At 41.6% G+C, this 24,890-nt stretch overlaps 1 protein-coding gene and 1 long non-coding RNA gene across 7 annotated transcripts in view; one reads left to right on the top strand and one right to left on the bottom strand.

Moving 5' to 3' along the window:
- Window positions 1-24,890, bottom strand: part of CAB39L (calcium binding protein 39 like) — a 59,932-nt gene continuing 35,042 nt past the window's right edge. For all 4 annotated transcript variants that reach the window (XM_048295257.1, XM_048295259.1, XM_048295256.1 and 1 more), the window contains exons 4-9: window positions 20,679-20,797; window positions 15,050-15,218; window positions 11,514-11,573; window positions 9,909-9,974; window positions 9,106-9,249; window positions 1-1,856 (exon numbers count right to left, since the gene is read on the bottom strand). In XM_048295257.1, coding sequence (XP_048151214.1) covers window positions 1,677-1,856; window positions 9,106-9,249; window positions 9,909-9,974; window positions 11,514-11,573; window positions 15,050-15,218; window positions 20,679-20,797 — 738 coding nt within the window. In that variant the 3' untranslated portion in view covers window positions 1-1,676. The remainder of the gene's footprint in view (window positions 1,857-9,105; window positions 9,250-9,908; window positions 9,975-11,513; window positions 11,574-15,049; window positions 15,219-20,678; window positions 20,798-24,890) is intronic.
- On the top strand, window positions 12,982-22,916 carry LOC125321871. Of its 3 annotated transcripts, XR_007201745.1 has the most exons (4): window positions 12,982-15,033; window positions 15,293-15,415; window positions 15,803-15,858; window positions 20,280-20,512. It is a non-coding gene; the product is annotated as an uncharacterized LOC125321871 (long non-coding RNA). The 3 variants fall into 3 exon arrangements; XR_007201744.1 differs by lacking the exons at window positions 15,803-15,858; window positions 20,280-20,512 and adding an exon at window positions 20,926-22,916; XR_007201746.1 differs by lacking the exon at window positions 15,803-15,858.

The raw sequence follows: 24,890 nt of genomic DNA, 5'->3' as shown, positions 1-24,890 counted from the left end.
TAAAGGGTGATCAGTAATCATGCCTTTAATAGCTTGTAAATAATTTTTTTAAAATTCCAGGCAACTAAGATGTACATTTGTTGTGTGTATCTGACATCTGAAAAAAACATGAGACCACAATCTGTTCTGTTTCTTCCCTTTTCTAAAGCACATAAATTAAAGTATCAGTCACCTCAATATACAACAGTTCAATGAAAGAAAAGGGTTTGTTCTGTTTTTACAATTCAGTGTCACCTATTACCTGAAGCATTAGCTAGAGTTTTAGCTAGAGAACTTTCTTACAGCAAATAGGAAAACTCAGAACTTAGGCTGTCCACAAAAATTCAAGAAATTTCCACTCCCTGCTCTCAAACTCCACTTCCTAACAAAGCATCAGAATAACATTTTCCTGTTAGAAAACAAAAGACCCCAAAACCTCTTCAAACACACAAGGAAAACACTGTCTGTACCATAGAGCTTATTAAACTTACAACATAAATGGTGCAACAACCTCCTTTTCTACAACTGTAACACAGAACCTGAATTCATGTCAGGATGAACAAGGACAGAAAATGCCAGACTACGGATGGCCTTTGGTGCCTGGGGCTGCCCAGGGGCCTCCCAGCCTTGGTATGCAGTAAATGCTCTCAGTTGTGACAGCACCTGCAGGCTCAGGGACCTCAACCCATGCAGCAGATCTGGCTGAGGCTTTTTCATTATTCCCTTGCTGAACTCAGCTCAGCCCCAGCTCGCACAGCCAGGACTGGAATTCAGATGGAAGGACACTGAGGACCCTCCTCGGTGCTGAGGCTCAGCCCTTGTCACAATTCAGCCAAGTAGCTCTGGCTATCAGCCAATATTCTTGACTATGGATAGTTTCCATAGGTGTGGGATCACTTTATCGGCAATACAGCACGGCCTTTGATGGAGGGGGGTTGCCCTTGCCTTTTCCCATTACGAGGCATGTGAGCACCATGTACGTGGGGCTGCTCCTCATGGGACTGCTTGGGAGCTGGTAGGAAAAGCCTGTGCTCTAGCACAAGATAGATGACATACAGGGAAATGGGAGTTAGGCAGAAACAGCTCAGATGGCTGATATATCCATCTGTTCCCTAGCACTGAATAGAAAACCTCTGATCGAGGGGGAAAAAATTATGAAAGAACACAAAATGAAGCAAAAATGTGACCTTTGCTGCTTTTTCATCTTCTGTAGTTTTGACTAAAGAACCTGACCTATAAGTGCAGCTAACTCCAGAGACCAATGTACTCTTTCACAGTCTTGTGTGTGTGTGCAGCGCTAGAACCAAGTCACAACTACAGGTGCAAAGGAACAATGTCACAGTCCTCAGAAGACCTGCTCTGTGCACTTGCCAGAGCTTGAGTTTGCTGATAAAGTTAAGCAAAGAGGTTCATTCTTCTTGAGCACAAAAAAAAATCTGTCAAACCAGCGTCTATTACAGAGAGATTCTAAACTGACATAAATAATTATAGTCTTGATTAAAAATAATATATTATTCTAGATTTTTGGTTTTTTTAGTTCTCATGTAAAACCCCTATACTCTTGACATCTAGGAACAAAGACAAAATAAAAACCAGGCACTTGCTGTGCCTTCTCAAGCACTATTGTGGTGTTTAAGGGACACAGAGGAACTTAACAACTGAGATTAATGCCTACAGTGGAAAACAAGAGGTGTTCTTCATGCCATTGGCTTTTTCAAGTCTCGGATTTGCTTAATCAGGTAGTTCTTCTCATCAGTGAATTGTTCGTCATCCGTCCTTTCTTTCTGGAAATTGCTCAGAAACTCAATTAGCTTGGGTTGGTTTTTCAACAGGATCTCCACAATAGGCTGTGTTTTGTTTGGACTGGCCACAAAAACCTAACATGCAAACAAAATCAAGCACAGAGAGACAGCAAGGGGGTGGGGACACAGAGAGAGACAGAGGAACATCAGTCACAACATCCCCATAAGTTACTTTCTAACAAGTCAGCTGAAGGCTAGCAGGCCGATACTCTACTGCTACTCGCCTCCTTCCAAGGCAGAGAGAGAGAGGAATTCAAACATATTGGTTCAAGAGCAAATTAGAAGCAAAACTATGCCCATGTGTGGTATCACTTCCCTTTAATTTTGCTCTTTGTTGATAAAAGCTTTTGACTATAAACCCAGCTGTTGAGAGGGAGCTATCAATTCTCAGCCTCTTCCCACCCGCAAGACAAATACACAGAAATTAATTATCAGGAGAATGGAAAAGCTTTGTGTCAGTATCAATATCATTGCCATATTAAACCAGGCCTAAAATTAGACTTGCCAGCTTTGTTTTGGTTTGGAAAAATATGTCAGAGGCCTCACTTCCCTCTGCCTAATCCATTCATGGGAGCATGGAAATTTACAGCAGCAGGAGCAGGAGGGTTGTGGTGTGCCCAGCACCTTTGCAGACCTTGCTGACCAGAGGAAAGTGGCAATGCAGGAAGGTGACGTGAGACACAGATACTCACCTGGCACAGCCAGCCCAGCAGTGTGGGCTTACTGGCCTTCTTCAATAGTAGGTTTTAAGGATAAATCTACCCATGCTCTGACTTTTCCTCCTGTAATCACTAAAGCTGCATTTTACAGCTCTGAACATGACCCCTCATGCCACAACACTGTTTCTTTAACATTTTCTCTGGGTTAAGTGCAAACCTAAGGCTAGTTGCAAAGGCCAGTGGTGAAAGGCTCTTTTCAGGGACCTCGGGATGCCACAGAGATGGGGTTCTGGGGATGTCGACTAGGAGGGGCAGAGGGGGCACAGCGCTCATGGTAGGAACACACGTGCAGCGCACCCTGGCCACCCTGGGAGCAGCTCCCACATCTGGCTCGCACCGAGGTTACCATGGCTGGTCAACAAACACTGCCTGAGCGCTTGTGCAACGACAGAAATAACTCCAGTTATTCTCTACCCGATGAGAAGAAATTAAGGATGGACAGAACTGGAAAGTGTCCAGTTTCCCTCCAAGCCTATCCAAACCAGAATGAAAACAAACATCTGCTGACAGTACAGAATGGCATGTTGTTGTGCCGAGCACAGGAGGCACCACCACTGGCTCCTGATCTGGGGCTCTTCTGCAGGTCCCTTTGTCTCCACTGAGGTTGTGCCCACAGGAAAACCTGGGCTACATCCAGCTGCTCAGGGTGGAGCTGTGCTACCTGATGAGGATCACACATGCTCTGTCCTGGCGGGCCGTGCTACAGCCTCTTGTCCCTAAGATAACGCCTGGCAAAGCACGGGGCAGGGTTCAGACTGGACCCACCATTAGGCTTCATGCTCCAAAATCAGAGGATGTTATACAAGTGGTGGGGAAAGTGCCACATCAGGGGAACGTGTGGAAGGAGTGACGTTCAACACACACCAACAGCACCCCACTGAGTACTTCTGCCCAAACAGGAAGCTAAAAGTACTTTTTTATTTCACAAAGGTGAGACAAAGCATCTGCTCTTAAACCTTGGCATCCTGATGCCAGAATAGTCTTAATCTCTGTCTATGCTTTTGTCTCCTCTGGATCCCTCCTCCTCAGGCTGCTCCTAGGAGTCCCTGCCACAAGGTACTTTGCCCTCTGCTCTGCAGAAAGAGCTGCAATCTCTGCCATGCTGGCTGAACACTCCCCAAGTGTATTACAGTTTTCCTTGATCTAGTGGCCAGGCCATGGTCCCAGTGACAGTACACTATCTCCAGCTATTCACACCAGCCTTCACCTTGCCCTTCCCTAATTACCCTGAGCTATCATCCTAAATAATTCCTTTTTATTCCCACTTGCCACCTAAAACTTCCCAAGTGCAGCACTAACAGCCTCCACTCCCAAGGATCCCCTCTGAGCAGCCACTTTCCTGCATGATGCCCAACGTACTCACAGGGCAGCCTCATACCAGGGCCACATCTGCCTGTGGGTAGGATGGCCAGTTCACAGCTCTCACCACACTTGAGGGACTCTCAACAGCTGCTGCATCTGAGAGCAGCATCTCCTCCTTTGCAAATAACTTTGATACACTGTTGTTGATGCACTGGTTCCCCTAAGGCTGGGAGAAAAAGGGTTTGGGGAGGTAAATCACTACTGAAGGTACTTTACAGCTTTCCAGTCTGTGCTTTATCTAGGAAACATGAATCTTGAGATCTCACACAAGATTCAGGAACAGAAGAATGTTTGGCTCTGGATGAGGCTGCAGCACTTCATGCTCTCAGCTGGAGCAGCCCCAGGAAGCAGCTCTCTGTGTGCTGACCTACAGCAGGTGATAATGCTGATGGAAGCTGGATACTTCCAGGATTTGGACTATGATAAGCCCCTAGTCATCTGGATTAACTGCCTTGGGGAAAACGCACGATATAAGCCTACAGACAGGGATTTACAGATCTTCCTAAGAAATTTTTATTTTGCAGTTCAGTTCCCCCTTGGTGACAAGGAGAAGAAACCTTTAAATACACAGTCAGGTCCCACATGTTCAGAAATCATCTGATGACAATGCAAATGGAAGCTATCAAAGGCCTGACCTTGAAGTGCTGAACATCTTCCTTCAATGAATATTAGGCCTTCCTAATATTTGTCTGAAGGATGACTCTCAAAATGAAGAAATCTAAATGATTCTTCTTGTAAAAGGTCTCTGCTCTGCAAACAGAACTGGAAGGTTGGTGGTAAACCTAGTAAATAGCATTTCATATTGGTCCTACCACTGGTATTACCATAGCAAATAACAAAGAACTTAGTTTAATAGAAGCCATCACATCCTGTTTATCTTCCTGCTCAATTATTTATAGATTACAATCTTCCCCTTGCAAAACTGGCAAAGTGAACATTCAAACAAAGACCATCTCAACTGCCAGTCTTGCTCAGTGTCAACAGGGACTCGTAAAGGGAGAATATTCAAGGACCAGAAAATTCCTGAAATGTTATTCAATACTTTGGCTAAGCAAACAAAATCAGTTCTGCCAGTATCAACTGACCAGTTTCACAGAGCCCAGGAGTAGGACCACCACAAGAGTTTATGTTAGGAAGAGTCCCCCTCATTCAGAAGTCTGTATTGTCATAGAGAAGGAGATCAATCCCTAAAACCAGAAACATTATTAATGCTGTCTGGAACTTTTCAACTAAAACGAAGTTGGATCAAACCACAGAGAACTTTGTTTAACCTGTGTTTTTATTATCAAAGGATGTATGTTCTAGAGCACCAAATTCAGATAGATGAGAGAGACAGAAACCCAAAATAAAGACAGTACCCATATAAAAATTCTAACTCTAAATATTGCTGTCTCAACACAGAGACAGCTCCATTTCATGAGTGTTTGCAAAAGGCCTGGAATGAAAAGCAACTCTGAAGCTTCAAAAGTTGTCCAAACTGTTGCAACTGTTGCTACCTTCTCCATTAAAAGTCCTAATGTATTTCTTCAAACAAACATCAAAATTACTTAATTAGAGAATTTGACCTTATTTCCTTGCAATTAATAGCCAGGCATTACCACCCTCTGGGACAACAGCAGAGCAAAAGTGATTACAGAGGTTGGATGCCCTGGACCGCGTATTTTAAGACTTACCCTGGGGTCATGCACAGTGTTGCTGTCAGGACACTGCGCACACAGAACACACACTGTTCATGCTGCTTATAGCACAATGCTTCACATAATAATCCCTGCCCTTTAGAGTATCCAGCTGAGAAACAGAGAGGACACATCCCCACAAACACAGCCTCAGCTTCATACCAAGAGCTAACTGTCACTATGGTCAAATTATGTGAGGCCATTTGCAGAGCAAGCTGCAGGAGGTAGCTCGTTATGTGCATGAAAGAGAATGGAAAAATGAAACTGAGGTCACAAAACACAGTGTACCCATTCTATTTTTAGATTTAAACTGTAAAATGTATCTTGCTAAATGTGTCCTTAAGAACAAGAAAGTTGCATAATCCCAGCTCACTGCTACAGGGTGTTTTCCTCAAAATCAGCAAATTGTTTAAGTGAAATCCAGGAGAGCTGTTCCTAGCCTTTGTTTGTGAATATGTGAGATCAAAGGAATACCTGCACCATGTTCACATACATCTGAAAGATACGGCCTCCCCTACAGACAGGCAAACTCAAAGTAGGCTCCACTAATGAAACACATCACAAACCCCTCACAGGAGCTGGACAGCCCTTCCCAATATTTGATCCCCAGAATGTGTGCACTCGGGACTGACATCTATCCACTGAAATCACTGCAGAGAAAAACCGGTGACTCTTCAAGCCTACAACTCTAACTGATCCCCTTGGATTATTTATGAAGGAGGAGGGAAGGGGTGAGGTGTGTTAGCTTTTCCTCGTGATTAAATACTGGGTAATCCTTTTGCATACCGTTGTCTGGGACATCCAGTTTTACAAAGCAGCTGCAGACCTTTAGGATGGTGCTGCAAGGTGGAAGGTCCATTTTTTTCAGGCAAAAGGAAGAGGAGGGGCTGGAGTTAGGAGGAAGATCAACCACCTCTTAAGTGCAGAATGGAAAGAGGCACTGCAAGTGGGCACTCTGTCTTCATTTTTGCACTCACAGGAGGTTGGATGAATGAAATATTCTCAGATCTTGGGGATATTGGCATTTTCAACCACAAAATGTTCCTGCGAAATAAGTTTGCACTACAAGTGCTCATCACTTTAATCTCTATTTTACAGTTTCAAATCTGCAATAATTAGAAATTGCCTCAGGGAGTAAGAGTCATAAGCCTTTTTTTTGGGTCAGCTGGGGCATGGGAGTGTTGGAATCTGGATGCTTACAAAGCAAAAACATTTCATTTCAACTGTGTCTAACTGGTGAAACATCTAAATCAGGTAATTTAAACCCAAATCTTTTGGCAGCTCAGACAGAGCAGCAAGTATCCACTTCTCTGCAGAGCTTTGATTCCAAATCACTGTGGTTAGCCTACTGTAATTTCATCCAGGACTGCATAGGTATTTTGCAAGCATAATTTAAAAATGCAGGCACAGTTTAAAATTGATGAGATTAGAAGCTGAGGACAAGATTCCTCTCCCAGTTACATTAACATGGAATTATTACAGCTGACAAGAGAACCAGGCTGAGGGACACAAACCCAGCAACAGGAGACAGGGACACTGCAGAACAGGCACAAACAGCCTTAAATACTTAAGGATTTCAGTGGTTCTCAAGAAGTTAGAACTCAATTTAAGAAGTGAAATTAGAGGGAAAAGAGCTTCTCTGACCGCCTCTACAAAGCTCATTCACAGTGTAATTTTCTGTAACATACCCTGTAATGACCCACCCCCTGGTGAGGACCTGGAGGCTGCTACATCCAGGGATCCCAGATCCTCAGTTAGGAGGATCCTAAAAGGAGAGCTGCTGCACCTCCACAGTTATATAGTGTCATGCTGGTGCTTGTGAACGAGCAATTTCCAGCTGATCAGGTTCTGCTCTGAGTCTGCAGCTCCCCCCCCCCCCCACCCCAGTGGGCACTGTGTGTGTGAGGCAGTGTGAGAAATGCCATGGGAATGCCTTGGCCCTGCTGAAATGCTGCTGACTGGTACCACTGGAAAAGACCAACAAAATTTTATGGAGGTATCTGAGGACAAAGTTTGACCCTTTGAACTCAAGAGATACAACACCACTGCTGCTCATGGTTTGTTTTGCTGGCACTCCAAGGTCCAAGCATTATGTCCACATGGCAGCAACTGCAAGTGGTCAAGCAAGGATGAGCCTGCAATATCCCCACTCTAACTGGAAACAGGAATGCAACATATTGGAAAGGAGGAATGGGAAGGCAGAATGGGGGGAACAGCAATGTGTGCCATGGTTGCACACTGGAATTCTTTCACATTATTCCAAGTCCTCTTGAATGCCTCCTAAAATAAGTGAAATCAGCAATTCCCAAGGAATTCAGGAACAGCAACTCACTCCTTTCATAAATAAAAATCTTGTTTTTATTCACAGACTGGCTAAGAAAGCCCAATCCTTTGATACCTCCTCCCCATTGGCATCTCAAAGGCTGCAAGTGTCTGGAGCCAGACTGCTCACTTATCTTGGAGCCACACACCTCCTGATAAGGAGGAGGAGATAAGGAGGAGGAGTACAAGTTACTCACAGTGGTTTAGTTGACTGGAGGAAGTCAGCAAGGGAACAGCTTACCAAGCTGCTTATTTCACAAAAGGAATTTTTTTTAAATCCTCCTTGAAGCTTTTTTTTTCCTTTTAGAAAACTAAAAGCTTTTTGGAGAAGCTGCACATTCTCTAAGTCTCCACACTGAAGATCTGAAAGTTTTTTTTTCCAAATCAGAAATGGCATAAGTATAAAACTCAACAAAACACCCTGAATTTGTGGAGGGTGATGTAACCTCTTTCCACAGTCATTTGGTGTTATCTGGTATTTTTCTTAGCCAACTTAGGGAAGGGATATCCTTAGAGGCTCAAAATTCTTCTTCTGATAATCATTAACAACTCTATTTATAGTTTGAAATTAACATGTTCATTCCAAATTAAGAGTTAGTTTTGCATAACAATCTGACTCACTCTCTGTCCCAGAGCAGAGAACTCTTTTGATAAGAAAATGGTAAACTTCTAACTTATTAACATTAATCATCATGAAAAAAGGGACACTGGTTGGGTCTGGTAATTGTTTAACACTGCATTAATGTCACCGCAAAATGATGGAAGGATTAAACTCATTTCAAGCTCAGATTTACTAAGCCTTTTCAATACCTTTAGAAGCAACTTGTGTTTGCCCTGATGCCCAGCACCAGCACCATCTACTTTTAATCTTAATGTAGAGTTTTAAGACTTTTTTTTTTTATCTTTACCCAGAATCACATGGTAAAATGATCCAGGAGTTGGGAGAAGGTCCCCTGGATACTACCTAGAAGTTGTATAATTTGTTACCTGTAGCTCATGGCTACTTGACTGACTACTGCCAGCTCAAACCAAAAAAAATGCTGCTTTAGGTCTCACCTGAAGGCAGGCAAACAGATATCAGAGGGTGAGTGATAGAAAGGTTTTCAATTATGACATTCTCAAATGCTAGAAGTGACTGTAAACCCCAACCTTTGCCTTACTTTTTTGGACTTCTCATCCAGCTTGAAAGACACTTTTAGGAGGAGAAGAGAAAGTCTGACACCTCTACAACTCATACTGGCTCACCTTGAACACATGGAATGCTTCAAACTGAATGTTGGGGCTTTTATCTCGCAGCAAGTTCATCATCAGCTTCAGGTTTTCTGGTTTGCTGATGTATTTCGTCATGATGGCAAAGTTGTGTCGGTCCAGAATCAGTTCACCCAGAAGCTTTAAGCACAATTAGAAAAAACCACATTTTTTTTCAGTTCACCACATCATTTTTGAACACAAAGAAAGCAGCAGCCTATTTCAATGTTTGCTTAAGAGGTTTCAATGTCACTACCTTTAAACAAAAATAAAAGGAACTAGACTTCTTATCATGCAGTGGGTTACTTAATGCCCAATAATGCTCATCTTCTAAATACTATAGAGAGGGATCCTGTGTATAGGCTGGGTGTAATGGGAGCTGGTGTGAGCAGTTAGGACAGAAGCAAGTGTAGTACAGCTGTCCCACAAAGATACCTTCATTTCATTCCCGGGTTACATTCACACCCCCCTCTGCTTCCATGTGCAGGCCATGTCACACCTGGTGCACCAGAGACTGCCATGTTACTCCCAAGTTCATTGTAACCCGCGTTCTGAACCAAAGCATAGATCTGAGGTCAGAGGAAAAGGGGTAGTGCTTGTTCCACAGAAATGGCCCAATGCTTCACCAGAGGTCCAGGAAAGAAAAGACACAGTGAGCTCCTGTGCATTTCAGGAAGAGCATCATAAGCCCTTAGTTCTTCCTTTGATAGAAAAATGGCTGCTCCATCACCATACATGCACCTTGATATTCTGCATAACACAGAGTACAAATTTAGGAGGAAAGTGCTGAGAGATTTTACCTTCAAAGATTGTCTCTTTGTTACGTAATTCTCAGAATGAAGGAGTTTTTCATAATCCTCAAAGATCTAGAGTAACAAGAAAACACAAATGCATCAGATTCATGTGCATCCTTCCTTCTCTTGGTCCTTCTCACCTCAGAGGAGCAGCAGAGGCTGCAGCAGTGCCACCCTCTAACACTTCACTGCAATGCCAGGCCCAACTCTTGTGGCCTTTTCTCTTGGTTGGTTATCATGCAGTGAATTAACACCCAGGAACACTCCTCTTCCAAGTGCTGCAGAGGGAGAATACCACATATGGACTGGATGGAACAGGAGCCAGTGTGAGCCAACTGGGACAGAAGTAAGCCAGTGCCTGGACAGCCTTCTCCTACAGAAGGGTGACTCTGCTGCAAGGACACGTGGGTCCAGCACATAACATCCACTCACTCATATCGTGGCCGTGCCTGGCTGTGTGACTTAATACAACACCCCAAAATGATGATGGTGCATCCCAAATGCTCCTTTTGTGAGGTGTCACCTCGCCTGCCTTCAGCACCCTCACTCATTAAAGCTGTTTGCCCAGCAAGGGTCATTAGGAGCAAAGTGTGTGCTGGATTTTGCAGGGATGGTCCAAGGGAACCTTGTGGTCAAGCAGACTGAGAGAGAAGGCTGCAGTATGTTCAAACCATCTACCAAACAAGCGGGAAAAATCAACACTGCGGTCCAATAGTCACCAAAAAAACCCCAAACCTCGCTTAGGCAATTAATACTTAAAAATTTTAAATGTTAAATAAATGTAGAATGGGGACTGTTCCAGTGCAGTGCTTCAGTATTAAGAGAAAAGATTAGCAGAGACACTTGTTTTGCTCCAGCTAAGCTGCATTTGTGACTCAGCAATAATAAGCCTGCTCTTTATTACCTTCATGGTAACCAGAATGAAAGAAATTTGTCTTTTCATTTTGGCAATGAAATAAAGAATACCTCAGGTAACATGAAAACATAACCCACAGTCTAATTCCATGATCTGTATCGGTCCAATTTTAGTTTAATCCAATGGAATTTTTCTGACCCATATTTGGTCCAAAATGGAGCCAAAAAATCAAAGTGAAAAACAGCAGCTAACCAAGGGACTAATCGCCTTAGGAAGATAATAGGAATACTCAGACCTCAGTCCCTCATTTAGGTACATATAACTTCCAGTAATGCTAAACCATTTTTCAGTAACTCTTCTTCTCTGTCCCAAAGTACAATAAATAACACCAGTATGGCCAATCAGTACTGGGGTGACACAAAACTGTTTAAAACTATGCACAAATTTCCCCCCATGATCTGTTTACATGCGAAGTTTCAGTTCCATTCACACGTGAGGAGATCCGATGCACACAGCAAGGAATAAAACTTGCTTTTAAACTATGAGTTCTCCTGAAACCTTGCTCTGTTTCGCAGGTGTGTGCAGAGGGGGTACCTGCATTTCACATGCCAGGCATGGATTCTGCTCCAGTACAAAGCAGTGTTTGGTTTTGCAGCCCTGTGTGAGGAGTTGATGTGGATCAAAAACCCCCTGTGCATTTTTTTCCAGCCAAGCATAAATAGATTTTTTTAGTGTCTTTCAGCATTGATACTTACTACATCATAATTTTGTTCCAGAAATTCTGCCACCAACAATTTGTGTCGTGTTAACAGGTCCTGGGGAAGAACAGAGAAAGGTTACCTGAGAGAGCAAGCTCCTTTGATTGTCCCTTGATTCTCAAATGTCTTTCAGAACTTTTGACCAGAAGCATTTACAACATGATTTCTACAGACAATACTACATTCATTTTGTTTTTAGTAGGACTTCAGGGAGAACTCAGTTAATGTAATGCTAACAGAATCAATATAGAACTATTCTAGTACTCTTTCTTTTTATTCCTGTTTCCCTCCCACCTTTTCTTGTTATTGACAGGTCCTAGTGCACAGTACTCACATTAAACAGGGATGGGGAAATGGAATAAAGTAAATTAATCCTTTATGGAGGATGAGCTATGGTCTCCAAGCCAAAAGTGATCTACATGCTGGGAATGACACTAAGCCTGAACTGCTCTTGCTCACCTCCAAGAATACTACAAGGAATACTCAAATTCAAGCACTGTATATACATTTCACTATTTAATAATGAAACCTAGGCACCAATCTAAGCTAAGCCATCCAGGCTCCCTCCACCTCCACTTCTTTCCCAGGAAAGGGTCTCAGGTAAGTGGGATGAGTCCCTTCTGTAGAGCTTTTTCTGCCTAAGGTTGGCTTTCTGACACAAAGCAGTATCAGACCTTTCAGACAGCTGGACAGGCTGCCTCCCATTCTAAAAGGCCAACTAATTCAAACTTAAAAAACCTCTCCCACAGAATGGGGATGCTGGTGCTCAGCGACAGAGATGTAAATATTCAGCTCCACAAGAAATTGAGTCTTTTTACTGGATGAATAGCTATGAAATGGAGTGGCCAGTGTGAGGCATTTAAGTATGATTTTTATCTTACTGCTTCTTTTAAAACACAACATTGATCACAATAAATGCCTGATGAAGTCCATTCAAGTTGGTATTTTTCAGTTAATCAGTTTCTGCTCCTTTTCATAATCTTTTTCATGCTTTCCCTACCCAGGCAGAGACTGAAGCTGATGAGGAACTCAAGCAGATGCACAGACACATCCTCACAAATAAAAGAAATCCTTTACATACTAATCCTTTAATTTATTTTTACCATCAATTATAAGAGGAAAGCAGAGTGCTACAAAATCCAGTGCCTGTTTTAAATACATCCCTTCATTTAGCAGGACTGCAGTGACAGCAGTTTTAAAGGCTGAGTGAAACACGTGATTCAGGAGCTTTTATGCAGGGCGCTTAGAGGCAAGTACAACATCCTTCAACAGGGGGCACAAATGAAATATAATCTAAAATGAGTTTTTCATAGGAAATGACGAGGAAGCGTGGAGCAGCAGCATTCATCCAGCATGTTCCAACTGCTGCTTGCAGCCTCCACAGCCAGCTTATACCTTGAAATACAAGCCCTTTTCCTCTGCATTTTTTACAGCTCTGTTTCCTCTCTGCAATGCACCTGGGTAACTTTAATTAAGAAGTACATCTCCAGATCATAAAAAATTCCAGTACTTCCCTACTATAAATATCCTCAGACTTTAATGCATATTTAATTGAGCCCTCCTCTGGTGCATAGACTATCCGAGGCTTTCAGCTCTGAACCAGACACCCTGGTGGCAACTACAAACCAAACATGGGGGCAACGGAACCAAAAGCATGAGTTCAGTAATCCAGCCAGCAAGCAAACACAGCACTTATTTTTCCAGTATTAGAAATGAGGTAGCTCCATATTTCATGATTCAATTGCTTCCACATCACTTCTTGCTGTTCCAGCTATTCAGGGTAACAGACAAACAGGAGATGAGATGAGATGAGCAGCTGGTTTATTTCCAGAACTGACCATGTACCAGGTGCTAAGAGGCAATTTCAAAAAAACTAAAATTAAAACTAAATACATTTCCCCCAAGCATTTTAAAAGGCGATTTCTGTCCTTTGTCTGACGATGAACTGCCCTCATACTCCACTCTTTCCAGTGCATGTGAGGATGTAGACTTCTATTTTTAAATCCTGCTAAAAATACACTCAGTTCACAGGGGACAGAAGTATATTCTACAGCTGTAGATCTACAAACAACATCAATCCCTCTTTTTTTGGGAGGGTTGTAGCAGCCTACAGTCCCTGCCACAGCTTAACTGACCCCTGTCCCCATCCTTCCTCCTGGCTGGGGTGAAGACTGTCCATCACCGCCAACACACTCTGCTGTCGTGCTCAAAGCAGGACCTGGGGAGAAGACGCAAATCTGTTCTGTCAAGCTGGGAACTGAGTCCAGGAGCAGTTTTTCTGACCAGAGACAAATATTCTTCTGAGCACAGGGTAAAATTCCAGAAACAAAAGATTTAAATATCTCTGTTATGTTGCATTTTTTACCTTGTCTGTGTTTCTGTGCTACTTTGAATTTCATAACCTTTACCTAATGGACACCATAACAGCGAAACTTAAAATAAGGGAAAGATGCTGCAATTGATTAAGGGGTGATTTGAATTGCTAATCCTGCTCAAGTCATTACTGAAGAATGCAACGTTATCTCCATTATGCAAATCTTTATCCCATTCAGTAGGTTAGTAAACACCATTAAAAAGCCAGGTTTCAGTGTATGTTGAATCACTGAGCTGAGTTCTAACATTCCTTACAATTACTCCTGAGTTCTGTCTAATCATGTTTCTAATTAGCTGTGAAAGGAAAGAATAAACAATGTGTTTCTATGACAGCAAGGAGCTCAGTGATATAAGAAAAAAAGGAGTTACATCTATATTTAGAAGAGTCTTTAACTAAAAAGATTTTCCCTCAGCTTCCTTAAATTGTTTTTCAGAAATAAGTTAATCTTCCCTGTATGTGAAGTCCTCAGGGACCGAATTTTTTTTTTTTTTCTCAAAGACTATACTAGCACCTGGTGGGAACGATGATGGTCACATGCAAACTCCAAGAAATTTGGCAGCTTCGCCCAACCTCATTTTTAATACAACACAAACTCTACACAGAGCCCGTGCAGTGCTTCCACCAACTTAGCTTTTTAGCACTACAGTCCTTACACTGAACCATGGATCACAAAAGTAAGACTATGAATACACTGTAAAATAAGGAGCAGGCTTGGCATTAATCTAAACTTGACTGCTGAGCTCAGAAGGAATAGCAAAAATTACAATGATTTCAAATGTTAGTTTTAAATGATGCCTTCTATTTACTGGTGTGGTCATGATGGGCAGCAGGTTTGTCTTGGGGGAAGGTAGGGAGAGAAAAAGGTTATGCATTTTACAAGAACTGTATGTAATACATGATTAATTTGAGTTTTAAATGGTAGCATAGAAGACCGTGGGTTATCAGAGTGAAGAATGTTAATTAAATACAGATTTACATTTCCCTAAAAATTCTTTGCAGACTTGATCACTGTTGTGAATCCTGCTACAATCAGACCAAGGGTTAATTATATCCTTTACTGAACAATAAAAAAGCCACCCAGCAACACAACATTCAGTGATGACTTCTGATGGAGTGCTGCTTTTGACACAAATTATGATGCAGGTATTGAATAATTTACCTTGAATGTAGCAAAGGCATCAGAAGCAATATCAAATGTTGACATTTCCACATATTTAAAAAAGTCTCTGAACTGTTCTGAAAATAGTATGATTTTGGCCAAGGGTTCGTGGCGGATACACTCTCTCAGCATAATTCCACAACGTAAGGCAATATTTGGGGATTCATATCTGGAGAATGAAGAGAAACAGAAAACATCAAAACACAGAAGAACAAAGATAAACAGGCACTTTTCTATCAACAGGGAACTTTGTAGCACAGGGAATGCATGTGCCAGAGGGGACACCACACATGGATGGCAGCTCCCAGCCACAATGCTGTACCCAACTGCAGGACCTCATCCCAAAGCTTAGGAGCAGACACACAGGTAAGGCTGACAGAATTTTTCATTGCAAACCTCTCTCTTCCCAAGCCAAAACACATTTCAGTGTAAATTTGTACTACACCTCCTCTCTGTGGAAAGACCGTGGGGAGTGTGCAACACGTCAACAGAGCTCCTTCACCCTTTTGGATTTGTGAGAAAGCACAGCCCATACAACAGAATAACCTCCCTTTTCAGATTTAATTCTGAGCTCCTCAGTTTATCCAAGAAAACTGTAACACCTCATGACCACCCATCTCCTCCCACTCCTCTTCTAGAGGATGTTGCTCTAGAGTATTAATGAGGAAGGCAGGAAGAGTCTCTCCAGGCAGTCTACACAGGATTAAGCTTTCTGTAGCTCTGCAAAATCTTTTTTTTTTTTTTGCCGTTTAGGAGGAGTTCTGCTCAATTCCTCTTCTGCAGAGGCTATGGCTGTGCTCAGGACACAGGTTAAGTGTCATTCCTCAAGTTACAATCCTGTTATGGCACATGCATTGCAATAGCCAGGAGCCAGCACACATCTCGCCCTTGGAAGGGAAAGGAGGGAGGGGGGAGGCAATTCAGATCATCCTCTATTTCTATAAAGTCTTGATTTCTTTAAAGCTGAAATTAATCTGAAACAAAACTGTTAGAAACATATTAAAAAAAAAAAAAAAGATTAAATCCAACAGTCAAGAAGGACTTAAAATGAACTTCTTCCAGCAGTCTGCCGGAAATCATGTGAAAGTGGTAAAGTCCGAGGGGACAGAAAGCACTCTCTGTTTCAATAAACTGGTTATACTATATCAGAACTGTGTATTATCACCCAGAGCTTATCAGCATCATTTTTCCTTTGCACAATTAATTCCTCTCACTAGGCCAAAAGAAATTAAAAAAAAAAAAAGAAGAAAAATACAAAATGCCATCTGTGCTGTGAGTGGGCCCTCAAATTTACCACCAGCTTGCAATTTAAAAGAACAGTAGTGTTCTGCGAGCATACCAGAGCTGCATACTTCAACCTGCTGTCAACAATAGTTGGCTTAATGAAAAATGAATTGCTATTCCAAACAGGCAAATGAAGCTTCCCACCCTCAGGGAAATGCAGGCACTCAAGCTCCTATTTGTTTTGGTTTGGGGAAGCATTTGCAAAGTTGAATTTCTAACTCTTCAGACAACAGAAATTCGCTGATGTTTCCCATAGAGGCATCAACTCCATTAACAGGAACACTAATTTTCAAGGAAAATGAGGCAGAGCTGCTCCTAGGAGTGCAGCCAGGAAAATATTTAATAGTTGGCTAATGAATATTTTGGTTGGAATAAAAGCAAATTACATTGTTTCCACCACAATAACTTTTAAAAACATTAAGTATCAACAGAATCATTCTTAGTCAAATGCTCCATTATCTGGAAGTGGGTTATGGAGCTTTGGCTGTTCACATAAGCGAGAGAAGTTGGGTTTGGCTCCTGGAATATGCCTGGAAGAAGTTTACAGGCTGCCCAGTCATAGGTAGCATGTCCTTTTCACCCACACTTACATGGAAAGCCACCAGGCAGGAATGATAGAAATGTGTTTCAAAATCACTTCTAATGAGCAATTAGTGCTCTATGCTGATGTATTTCCACAACAGAAAAATATACTGAGTTCTTCTCTGTTTGGATGAACTTACAACCTACAGAAGCCCCCACACAGTGAATACTGGAGAGAACTAGAAAATGAAACAATGGACTCGAAGTATTTCAAAACACTTATTGTGAATGTTGCAACAGGCAAGACTGAGAGCAGAGATGCATCTCTGCGTAAAGGGAATCATTCTTGCGTGGTTAGTGCAGAAGATGGTACAAAGTGAGGAGCACAGGCAGGACATTTGGAAGGCATCAAGCCTGGGAGACACAAGGTCTTAAACAGATATATTCTGATCTGATTTTGCACTACTTGTATAGCCTGAGTTTATCCTTAGACAAACTCAAGGGGAATTCTGCAACCTCAGCCAATATACCATTAAAGCTTTAACTGTACTGTGACATGAAAAGGTCATCACAACACAGGCTGGGGCAGTGTCTAGGTTGGAGATAGCATGTGGCATGAGATATAGATTTATAGATATATATTCACAAAGAAGCTTCTAAATTTGTCACTTGAGAGAAACAGCGCAAGTGCCGTAAACTAAGTCCTCAACAGTCACTGTCCTGGAGGGAAAATATTTTAAATTACAAAGGACCAAAGTTATTTCTGGGCTAATGCAATAGGCTGACACCAGAGAAAAAAACTGGCCAAAATACAACTGGTTCTCTATGTACGCAAAACACTGTACTCATCTGAAATCCTATACACAAAGCCTGCACACAGAAAATAAGATGCTACTAAAGCAAGTCCTCATGCAGCAGCAAAGTCAAATAACTTACACAAATGAAAGAAAGAGAAAGAAAGTGAACTATGTGCTGTGTGTTTTCTGAAGCTGAGAAGCTGGAAGGAAGCAGGCAACAAGTAAAACGAAGTCTAAAAGGTAGGAACTGTTATCTCAAGCTGGCGGTTCCACTGGAGTATGAGACCGGAAACACTGGGTGGGAGCTCTGATTGAAGATCCTTCCCACCCAACAGAGCTCACACTAAGCTGCAAAAAAGCAACCTTTCACTGTGAGGGACTGACAGGGGGAGAGGAAATCTTCCATCCAATAGAAATACAACAGCCACAGTAGTCCTGGGCCATTTCTTTTGCAGTCATGGTGGAGGTGATTTATTTTTCTCTCCAGGTAATGTCATGATGTCATGTAACAAACATGGAATGGCACAAGTCAGCCAAACCCACTTTCCTTTAAGCAGATTTTGGTTTCCTATATTTCCTATAGCATTATATGAATCTATATCTGCATTATATAAATAATATAATTAATTCAGCATTAAATACATATGAAAACATGTCCTCAAGTCACATTTTCACATGGTGGTGCCTAACATGAAGTGCTTGTTTCCCAGTCCCACAGCTGACTGCACACACGCACCCCATGCCGTTGGCACACAGCAAGCTGTGTGTGCAGGGCCCTGCCCTGGCTGCAGGCACAGATTTCGGTTTCAGCAGGACACAGGCAGGGAAGGCATCATCACATTTGACATCATCACGCTGTTCTGCAGCAGTTGCTCAGATAGCAGCATCAGGGCTGGGCAGGACTGACTCTGGACTTCTGCTGATGGATTCAAATTACTTTTTAACAAGACATTCCAGAAATGGCAATTCTGAGCCAGTGCAGTGCTTCAGAGGGCTAGCCAAGACATCATGAACAAGGAGCCTGAGGACCACAGACACGCTGCTGCATGCAGCAGGATTCTCCAAAAAAAGCATCTAAGTGATGCCATTTAATTTCATCCACTGACTCAGGTCATTTACAGTAAAATGTCTGTCAGAAGAATATATGCATAAAAGCTTCATTACCATCTTAATATTCTTGGTTGCTACAGTTGCCAAAGAAAATCTGGGACATAATCCAAAAATATTTTTTATCTTTAAATAAAGCCCAGACATATGGTAGCGATACATGCGCAACGTGCAAGATCAAAATGAGTGAAAAACTGAAAAAGCAAAGACAGAGAAAAGGGAATAAAATGATTGTATATACATATGAAATTAAAAAGAGCTTGTAACAATGATGGAGAGAATTATCATCGCTGCCCTGAAACTACTATTTTGAGGTATATATAAATGGTGAATTTTAATGAACACATGAAATCAAAATGCATTTAACTACCTTAGAGGTTTCCTTTCTGAAGAAGCTGGCATTTAGTAACACAAAACAAGTCAAGAGTTTCAAAATTAAAGCTAAATCACAACAGATCACTATACTTCTAAGAGCAAGACCCAGCTCAGCCCAGACACCTGCCAGGGTTCCCACAACTCTGCCCTGCAAGGAAGGCAGCAGGTCCCCACCTCCTCTAGTCCCAGCAACCAAGAACTTTGCCACCATGCTCAATCACAAGCTCACTGTTCTTGAAATCCCTGGTACTGTTTAGTTCTCTTGGTTACTTTTTCCTTACTCAGCTGTCCTGGAATGTGGTCACTTCTGAAGGAAATAACTATTTTAAACGACTCCTGTGCTTAGACTTCTCCAGGCTGGGGTCTGTCCCTGGGAGAGGGGGGAGGCTGGCTGAAGGGAATTTTACCCTTGGGGCTGCAGACTTGTTATGCACAAGCCTTAGATGGTGCTTAAGTACTTTCCTGGCTATGGAGCAAATGGTAAAAACTCAACTCTTCAACCTCAAGAGCAAGAAAGACACTTAAAAAGAATCATTCTCTTAATTACCATTATTTTAAAAGGCTTATATCATGGCTTTGAATGGCTGTTACCAGTGTGACCATACAACTGCTATGAGAGTTCACATTGTTCCATACTGATCAGCTAATAAATGCACTTATTCCCACATCAATTATTTAATCCAGCGACATATATTCTCCTTTCCTTAGGAAAAAAAATAAACAAAATCCTAAAGTCAAAAGAAAATTGAGCAGAAGACAGTAGACTTCAAGGGCTGGTAAACCAAAGCTGCTCACTGAACAGAAGGTGCTTTTGTCAAAAGTCAAGGGTACAGGAACCTCAAGGGGTTTAGGCCCACACTTGTGCACTCCTGAATGCAACTACAAGTGATCTGCTCTCCACACAGGAGTCTACTCCCCCTCCCTGGCCACTTTATCTTGGGACCCACCAGGTTAGAGCTGTGCACTCACTCCCTGAGGTTAAAAAGACAAAAAAAAAAAAAAATTAATGCTGAATGTTGTAGCATTAATTACAGAATTAATTTAAAGTTGAAGTTCACTTGTGGCCACAAGCATTGGAGAAGTCTGTCCCACAGGCACAACTACTCTTTTAATGCGTTTTTGCTTCTCTCTGTTCCACCACACAGTGGTCCAGTTTGACTCCAGTTATTTACAGACACCACTGTTGGTCACTCCTGCAATGCAAGAAGGCCTAAATGAACCTCAGCAGTCACCAACAATGCTACACAAGAGTTTATGGTGAGAACTGAAGTACACATGACATGGGGAGCAGTCAAAAACAACCAGCACATAATTATTTCAACATGAAGTTTGGTGAAGAAATAACATCCAAATGAAATAATTTGATCATTAAAAAGTATAGAGTTCCATAGAAAAAAAGTCAATATGAAAAAAATAAAGTAAGAAATCTGGAACAAAATCTGAAAATCCTTTTTTTTTAAACTAAAAGTGAGAAAGTAGATCAACTGCAATGCCAGCATGTTCCAGGCAATGCTCTTTAATGAAAATCAAATTAAAGCACCTACCCTTTTAGAAGCATGAATAGGATATGTGGATGGGCACTAATGTATTCCACAGTAGGGCTGCGTGTGCCAATTTGTCTTCTCAAGATGTTGTTGAATATCTGGGAAACATCCTTTTTGCCCTGTTAAAGAAGCAAAATATATCTTTGCTTAGAAAACATGAGCAAATGACCATTTACTATAATATCTATTTAAAGTACAACTGAAATTGAAAACAGAACAAGTCACTCTTTTATTTTTTTCTGCACAGTCTCTCCACCTCATATTTGCTCTTTCTCCAAGGCCACAAGAAGGCTTCCTCCTTCGGGCAGCTCTGAAGGCTCCTGACTGCCCCATTCCCTTTTGCACCTTTCTTTTCCTAAATGAGGATGTGCATTCCTCTGACACTGTCAAGCAAGTCCCTGGCTATTTCAAATAGCAACCCTAAAGCACCATAAAAGCAAGCCACTACCCTGAGCCAAGCGTGCTGTTGCTGTGCGTGCTGTTGCTCCTGTAGCCTCCAAATGTAAGTTACCGAGCTGGTACCAAACCACTGCCACACTGCCTACACTTAGGCAGCTAAAGCTCTTCATTAGTCAAATGCAAACAATTCCAAGTGTGATTGAATTTCTGAAAACCAGGGTTAGATTTAAACTGTGCCCATTATTTACCATGAAAAATGAAATAACTACTACCAGTAAAATGGCTGCATCACATATGTGTCTCTAATAAAAACTAACGTCCTTCTCTTTGTCCTAATTTTGTGCTGTATGCACCTATCTACACAATCACATTTTGTCTTCAAATGCTTCCCTGTGCAAACAGCTTTCCAGAAGGTCTTTCCAAATCATGTTCTATTCAGCCACAGGGTTCACCAGTACATCTGGCATTAGAAATCCTCTTCCTCCCCTGCTGCTGTCTTTCCTGGCACAGCAGACAAATTGATGTGTGAAGTTAAGGGAGGTGGGAGACGGCTGCACCAAGGACCAGTAACCAAGGCACTGAGTCAACAGCAGGTCACTATGCACAGGGCAAGCTAAAGCAAAAGGTCACTTATAATCTGTACATGCTCATTGATCTGCCTTGGGAGGACAAACATTCCTTGGCAGAGAACTTATTGAATGTTTGAAGCCAACGAGCAGATAGTTTCACATGGAGGAAAATTCCCTGGTTTCACCTCTACAAATAAATCAGTGCTGGGGAACACAAAATATTCTGCTTTCCTACTCATTCCAGCCCAGCTGGCTTGGAGACTTGGAGACTCAGGGAATTAAACAGGAGAATCAAATCAGAGCAGGTCAGTCCATCTGCCTTTGTCTGCAACACTTTTTTTGACCCTTGGACATCCTTTCAAACAGGCTAATTCTGTATAAAGTCATCCCATTCTCCCCTATCTTTACAACACCCATATCATATGCCTGGAATCCTGCGATCCCCACGGGCTTCAGCAGTTACTCCAAGAAGAAAACAATCCAGACAGAGAAGAGCTGTTGAAAGGATGAGGTAAAGATGGCCAAAAATTAAGTGATCCTCTCTGCTCTGCCAAATTTTATATTAGTTACTTAATACTGTGTGCACTGCAGCATAATATCCATGAGCAGAGAGGAGATAGATATAGATATATAGATCTATGTATCCAATTATAGCTGATTTTCTAGAGATCAGTGACAGTGAAAGCCAGAGTTGATCTCTCTGGGTTCTCCAGAGGGAATGGAGGCAGATAGGAGGGAACCACAACAGACTTCCCTCACCACCTGACATACATTAAAATTGGAGGAGTACTTTTGAAACGCTGCTTACTTGGATCTGCAATTGAATTTTGCCTTATAATGAAATACACATGGCCACTGGAGCACAAGATAAGGCAGCATGAAAAGAAAGTGGCTAATCAAGAACAAAAAGCCCTGCCAAGGATGCATTATATAAATAACAAATTGTATACTACCTATACCATAATTTAGCCCCCATTTCAAGGCAAAGTAAGGGAAAGATTCTAACATCATCAGTCCTGGGCTTGAAGTTATTTGCTGCCTATTTTAGGGGCTTTACAGTTTGTGAACCTTTAGGCTTACACACAGTAACAACTACATTTTTAGTCGACTTTTTCTGTGTGCACACTTTCCACAGTTCTTCTAAGTTCAAAAATAAATTTCATATTTTAAATTCCTACATATCCAGTCTGATCTTGATTCTGGGTTCCTGCCCAACCTGACTTAGTTTCTTCATAACAACATCATCACTGAAATGATATCTTGTTTGTTGAGTGGCAGAAGCAATAAACCTGTGTTTTCTACGGATGTGTGATGGATGTGTGTAAGTGTCCCCTACACAGTGTTTGAAAACACATCTTCAAAGGGAAGTTCAGCTGTGAAAAACTGGGATCAAAGTGGGTAGTGGCAAGGAGGAGACAGGGAATCAGGACAAAGCAAAGTCACATTATTGTCTTCAGAAATCAGATTTTCAGTAGTTTATGATTTGCTTTCTACCATTACATATGGATCAAAAAATTAACTTGCATATTATAGAGTGATGAAATTGCTTGTTCAACAAAGAGACTTAAATACCAACTGTGGCCACCAATATAACAGAATGGAAACAGAACAGCTGATAAACTGGAAAAGTCAGTGGGAACATGAAGACAAAGCAGCATATGCTCTTACTGTCCTCTTGTTCAGTGACATTTCATTTCTAGTGTTTTGTCAAAAGAACATGTATAACAGCTTGGCTAAATGATTGAAAAGTTTTGCAATGAAAAAAAAATATTTTGCAATAAGAATTATTGTAATTGTTTGTAATAACAGCAATTCAACAACAGATTAGGTATTTCATCCAGTGCTTGATTTTAAAGACTGTGTGTTCAATATGTTCATACAGAATTTTTTTTCTGGCAGAGGCAATACAGACTGTCATGTAACTAAAAAAAATGCAGAAGTGTCCCTTCTGGGCTAAGAGTATCTTCTCCTCCCCTCTTTTCCATTTTTCTTAAAGGGTTTTTTAAGGGCTTGGGTAGCTGGGTTTTGAGTATTTTTGTAATTAGACATCTAACAGTAACCAGAGGAGCACAGAGAAGACAATAAATAAATCAGTCCTTGATCCTGGATTTACCAGAGGGAGGTGGAAGAGTGGGAAAAAGGAAACATAAATCATCCATTTTCCTCCAGTTCATTCATTCACAAAATGGAAAGAAAGTAACTTCTACACATGACTCCCACAAAAGGTGTCTCTGAGAGCATCAGATCTCTTTGAGAAACTGATTTTTCTCTTCAGCAGCTGCCCATATGCTCAGGGTACTGCTCCTGTTCCAGACCTCAGCGGTGGCAGTTCGGGTCCCATGAGTGGGGATTTCCCACTGATGGTCGGACACTTGTGAGGAGTCACCAGCACCCAGGAGCCACAGAAATCATGGAACTGGCCCTGGGGGCCACTGTTCCAGCTGATTGCAAACCAAAAGTATATGATAATGACCTGACAGTGCCAGAGTTTATTCCCATCCCTACCAGTCAAGAGTAAATTGACAGCGTTTATATTTATCCTGAATTACTGCAATCTTTGCTAGTATAACTCTCCTTTTCCTTACTTATACGCAAGTTCAGTTGTCATAGCAGTTGTTTACTAGGTTTTTGGTTTTAACAACAAAGCTGGCAAGATGTTTCACATAATGTATAATTCTATATATAAATACATAACATTAAATAATATATAAACCTATACATTCACATTAATCTTTCTGCCATGAAAGAAAAAGTTATATTCCTTTCTTCTTTTAATCTAAACAATTAAGTGGGGGACACCCAAATTATCTTGTGACATGCTGTCTGTTTTTAACATGTTTTTCAACTCCTTTCCTTTCAACTAAACCATTTTAATTCTTTCAGTCTTTGTCACATGAAATCTTCCATGCTTCCAATTATTTTTATTCCATGCCCTTGAACCCCTTCTAAATCGGACACACTCTTCAGAGACAGCTCTAGTTGCACTATCCCAAAGATCATCCCTGCAGTTTACAAGGTTGCTCCTAGACAGTATTCCCAGCACCATGTCCTATCTTGTTTGGATACACATGGCAGTATTTCTTTATTGTTTTTGTTTTAATTTTAAAAAATCCCAGATTTACTGCCAGTGTACAAGTATGTCATTCAGGACACCAACCAATCTAGAGCAGATACTTTCTTCAGCCTGTGAAAAAGTTTTGAATGCAATGAAATTATTTAGACTTCAGAAAAATACAGCTTTACT

The sequence above is a fragment of the Corvus hawaiiensis genome, chromosome 2 (assembly GCF_020740725.1).
Source record: "Corvus hawaiiensis isolate bCorHaw1 chromosome 2, bCorHaw1.pri.cur, whole genome shotgun sequence".
NCBI classification, from domain to species: domain Eukaryota; kingdom Metazoa; phylum Chordata; class Aves; order Passeriformes; family Corvidae; genus Corvus; species Corvus hawaiiensis.
Note: the sequence above shows the minus strand (reverse complement) of the source record. Positions and strands in the feature narration are given on the sequence as shown.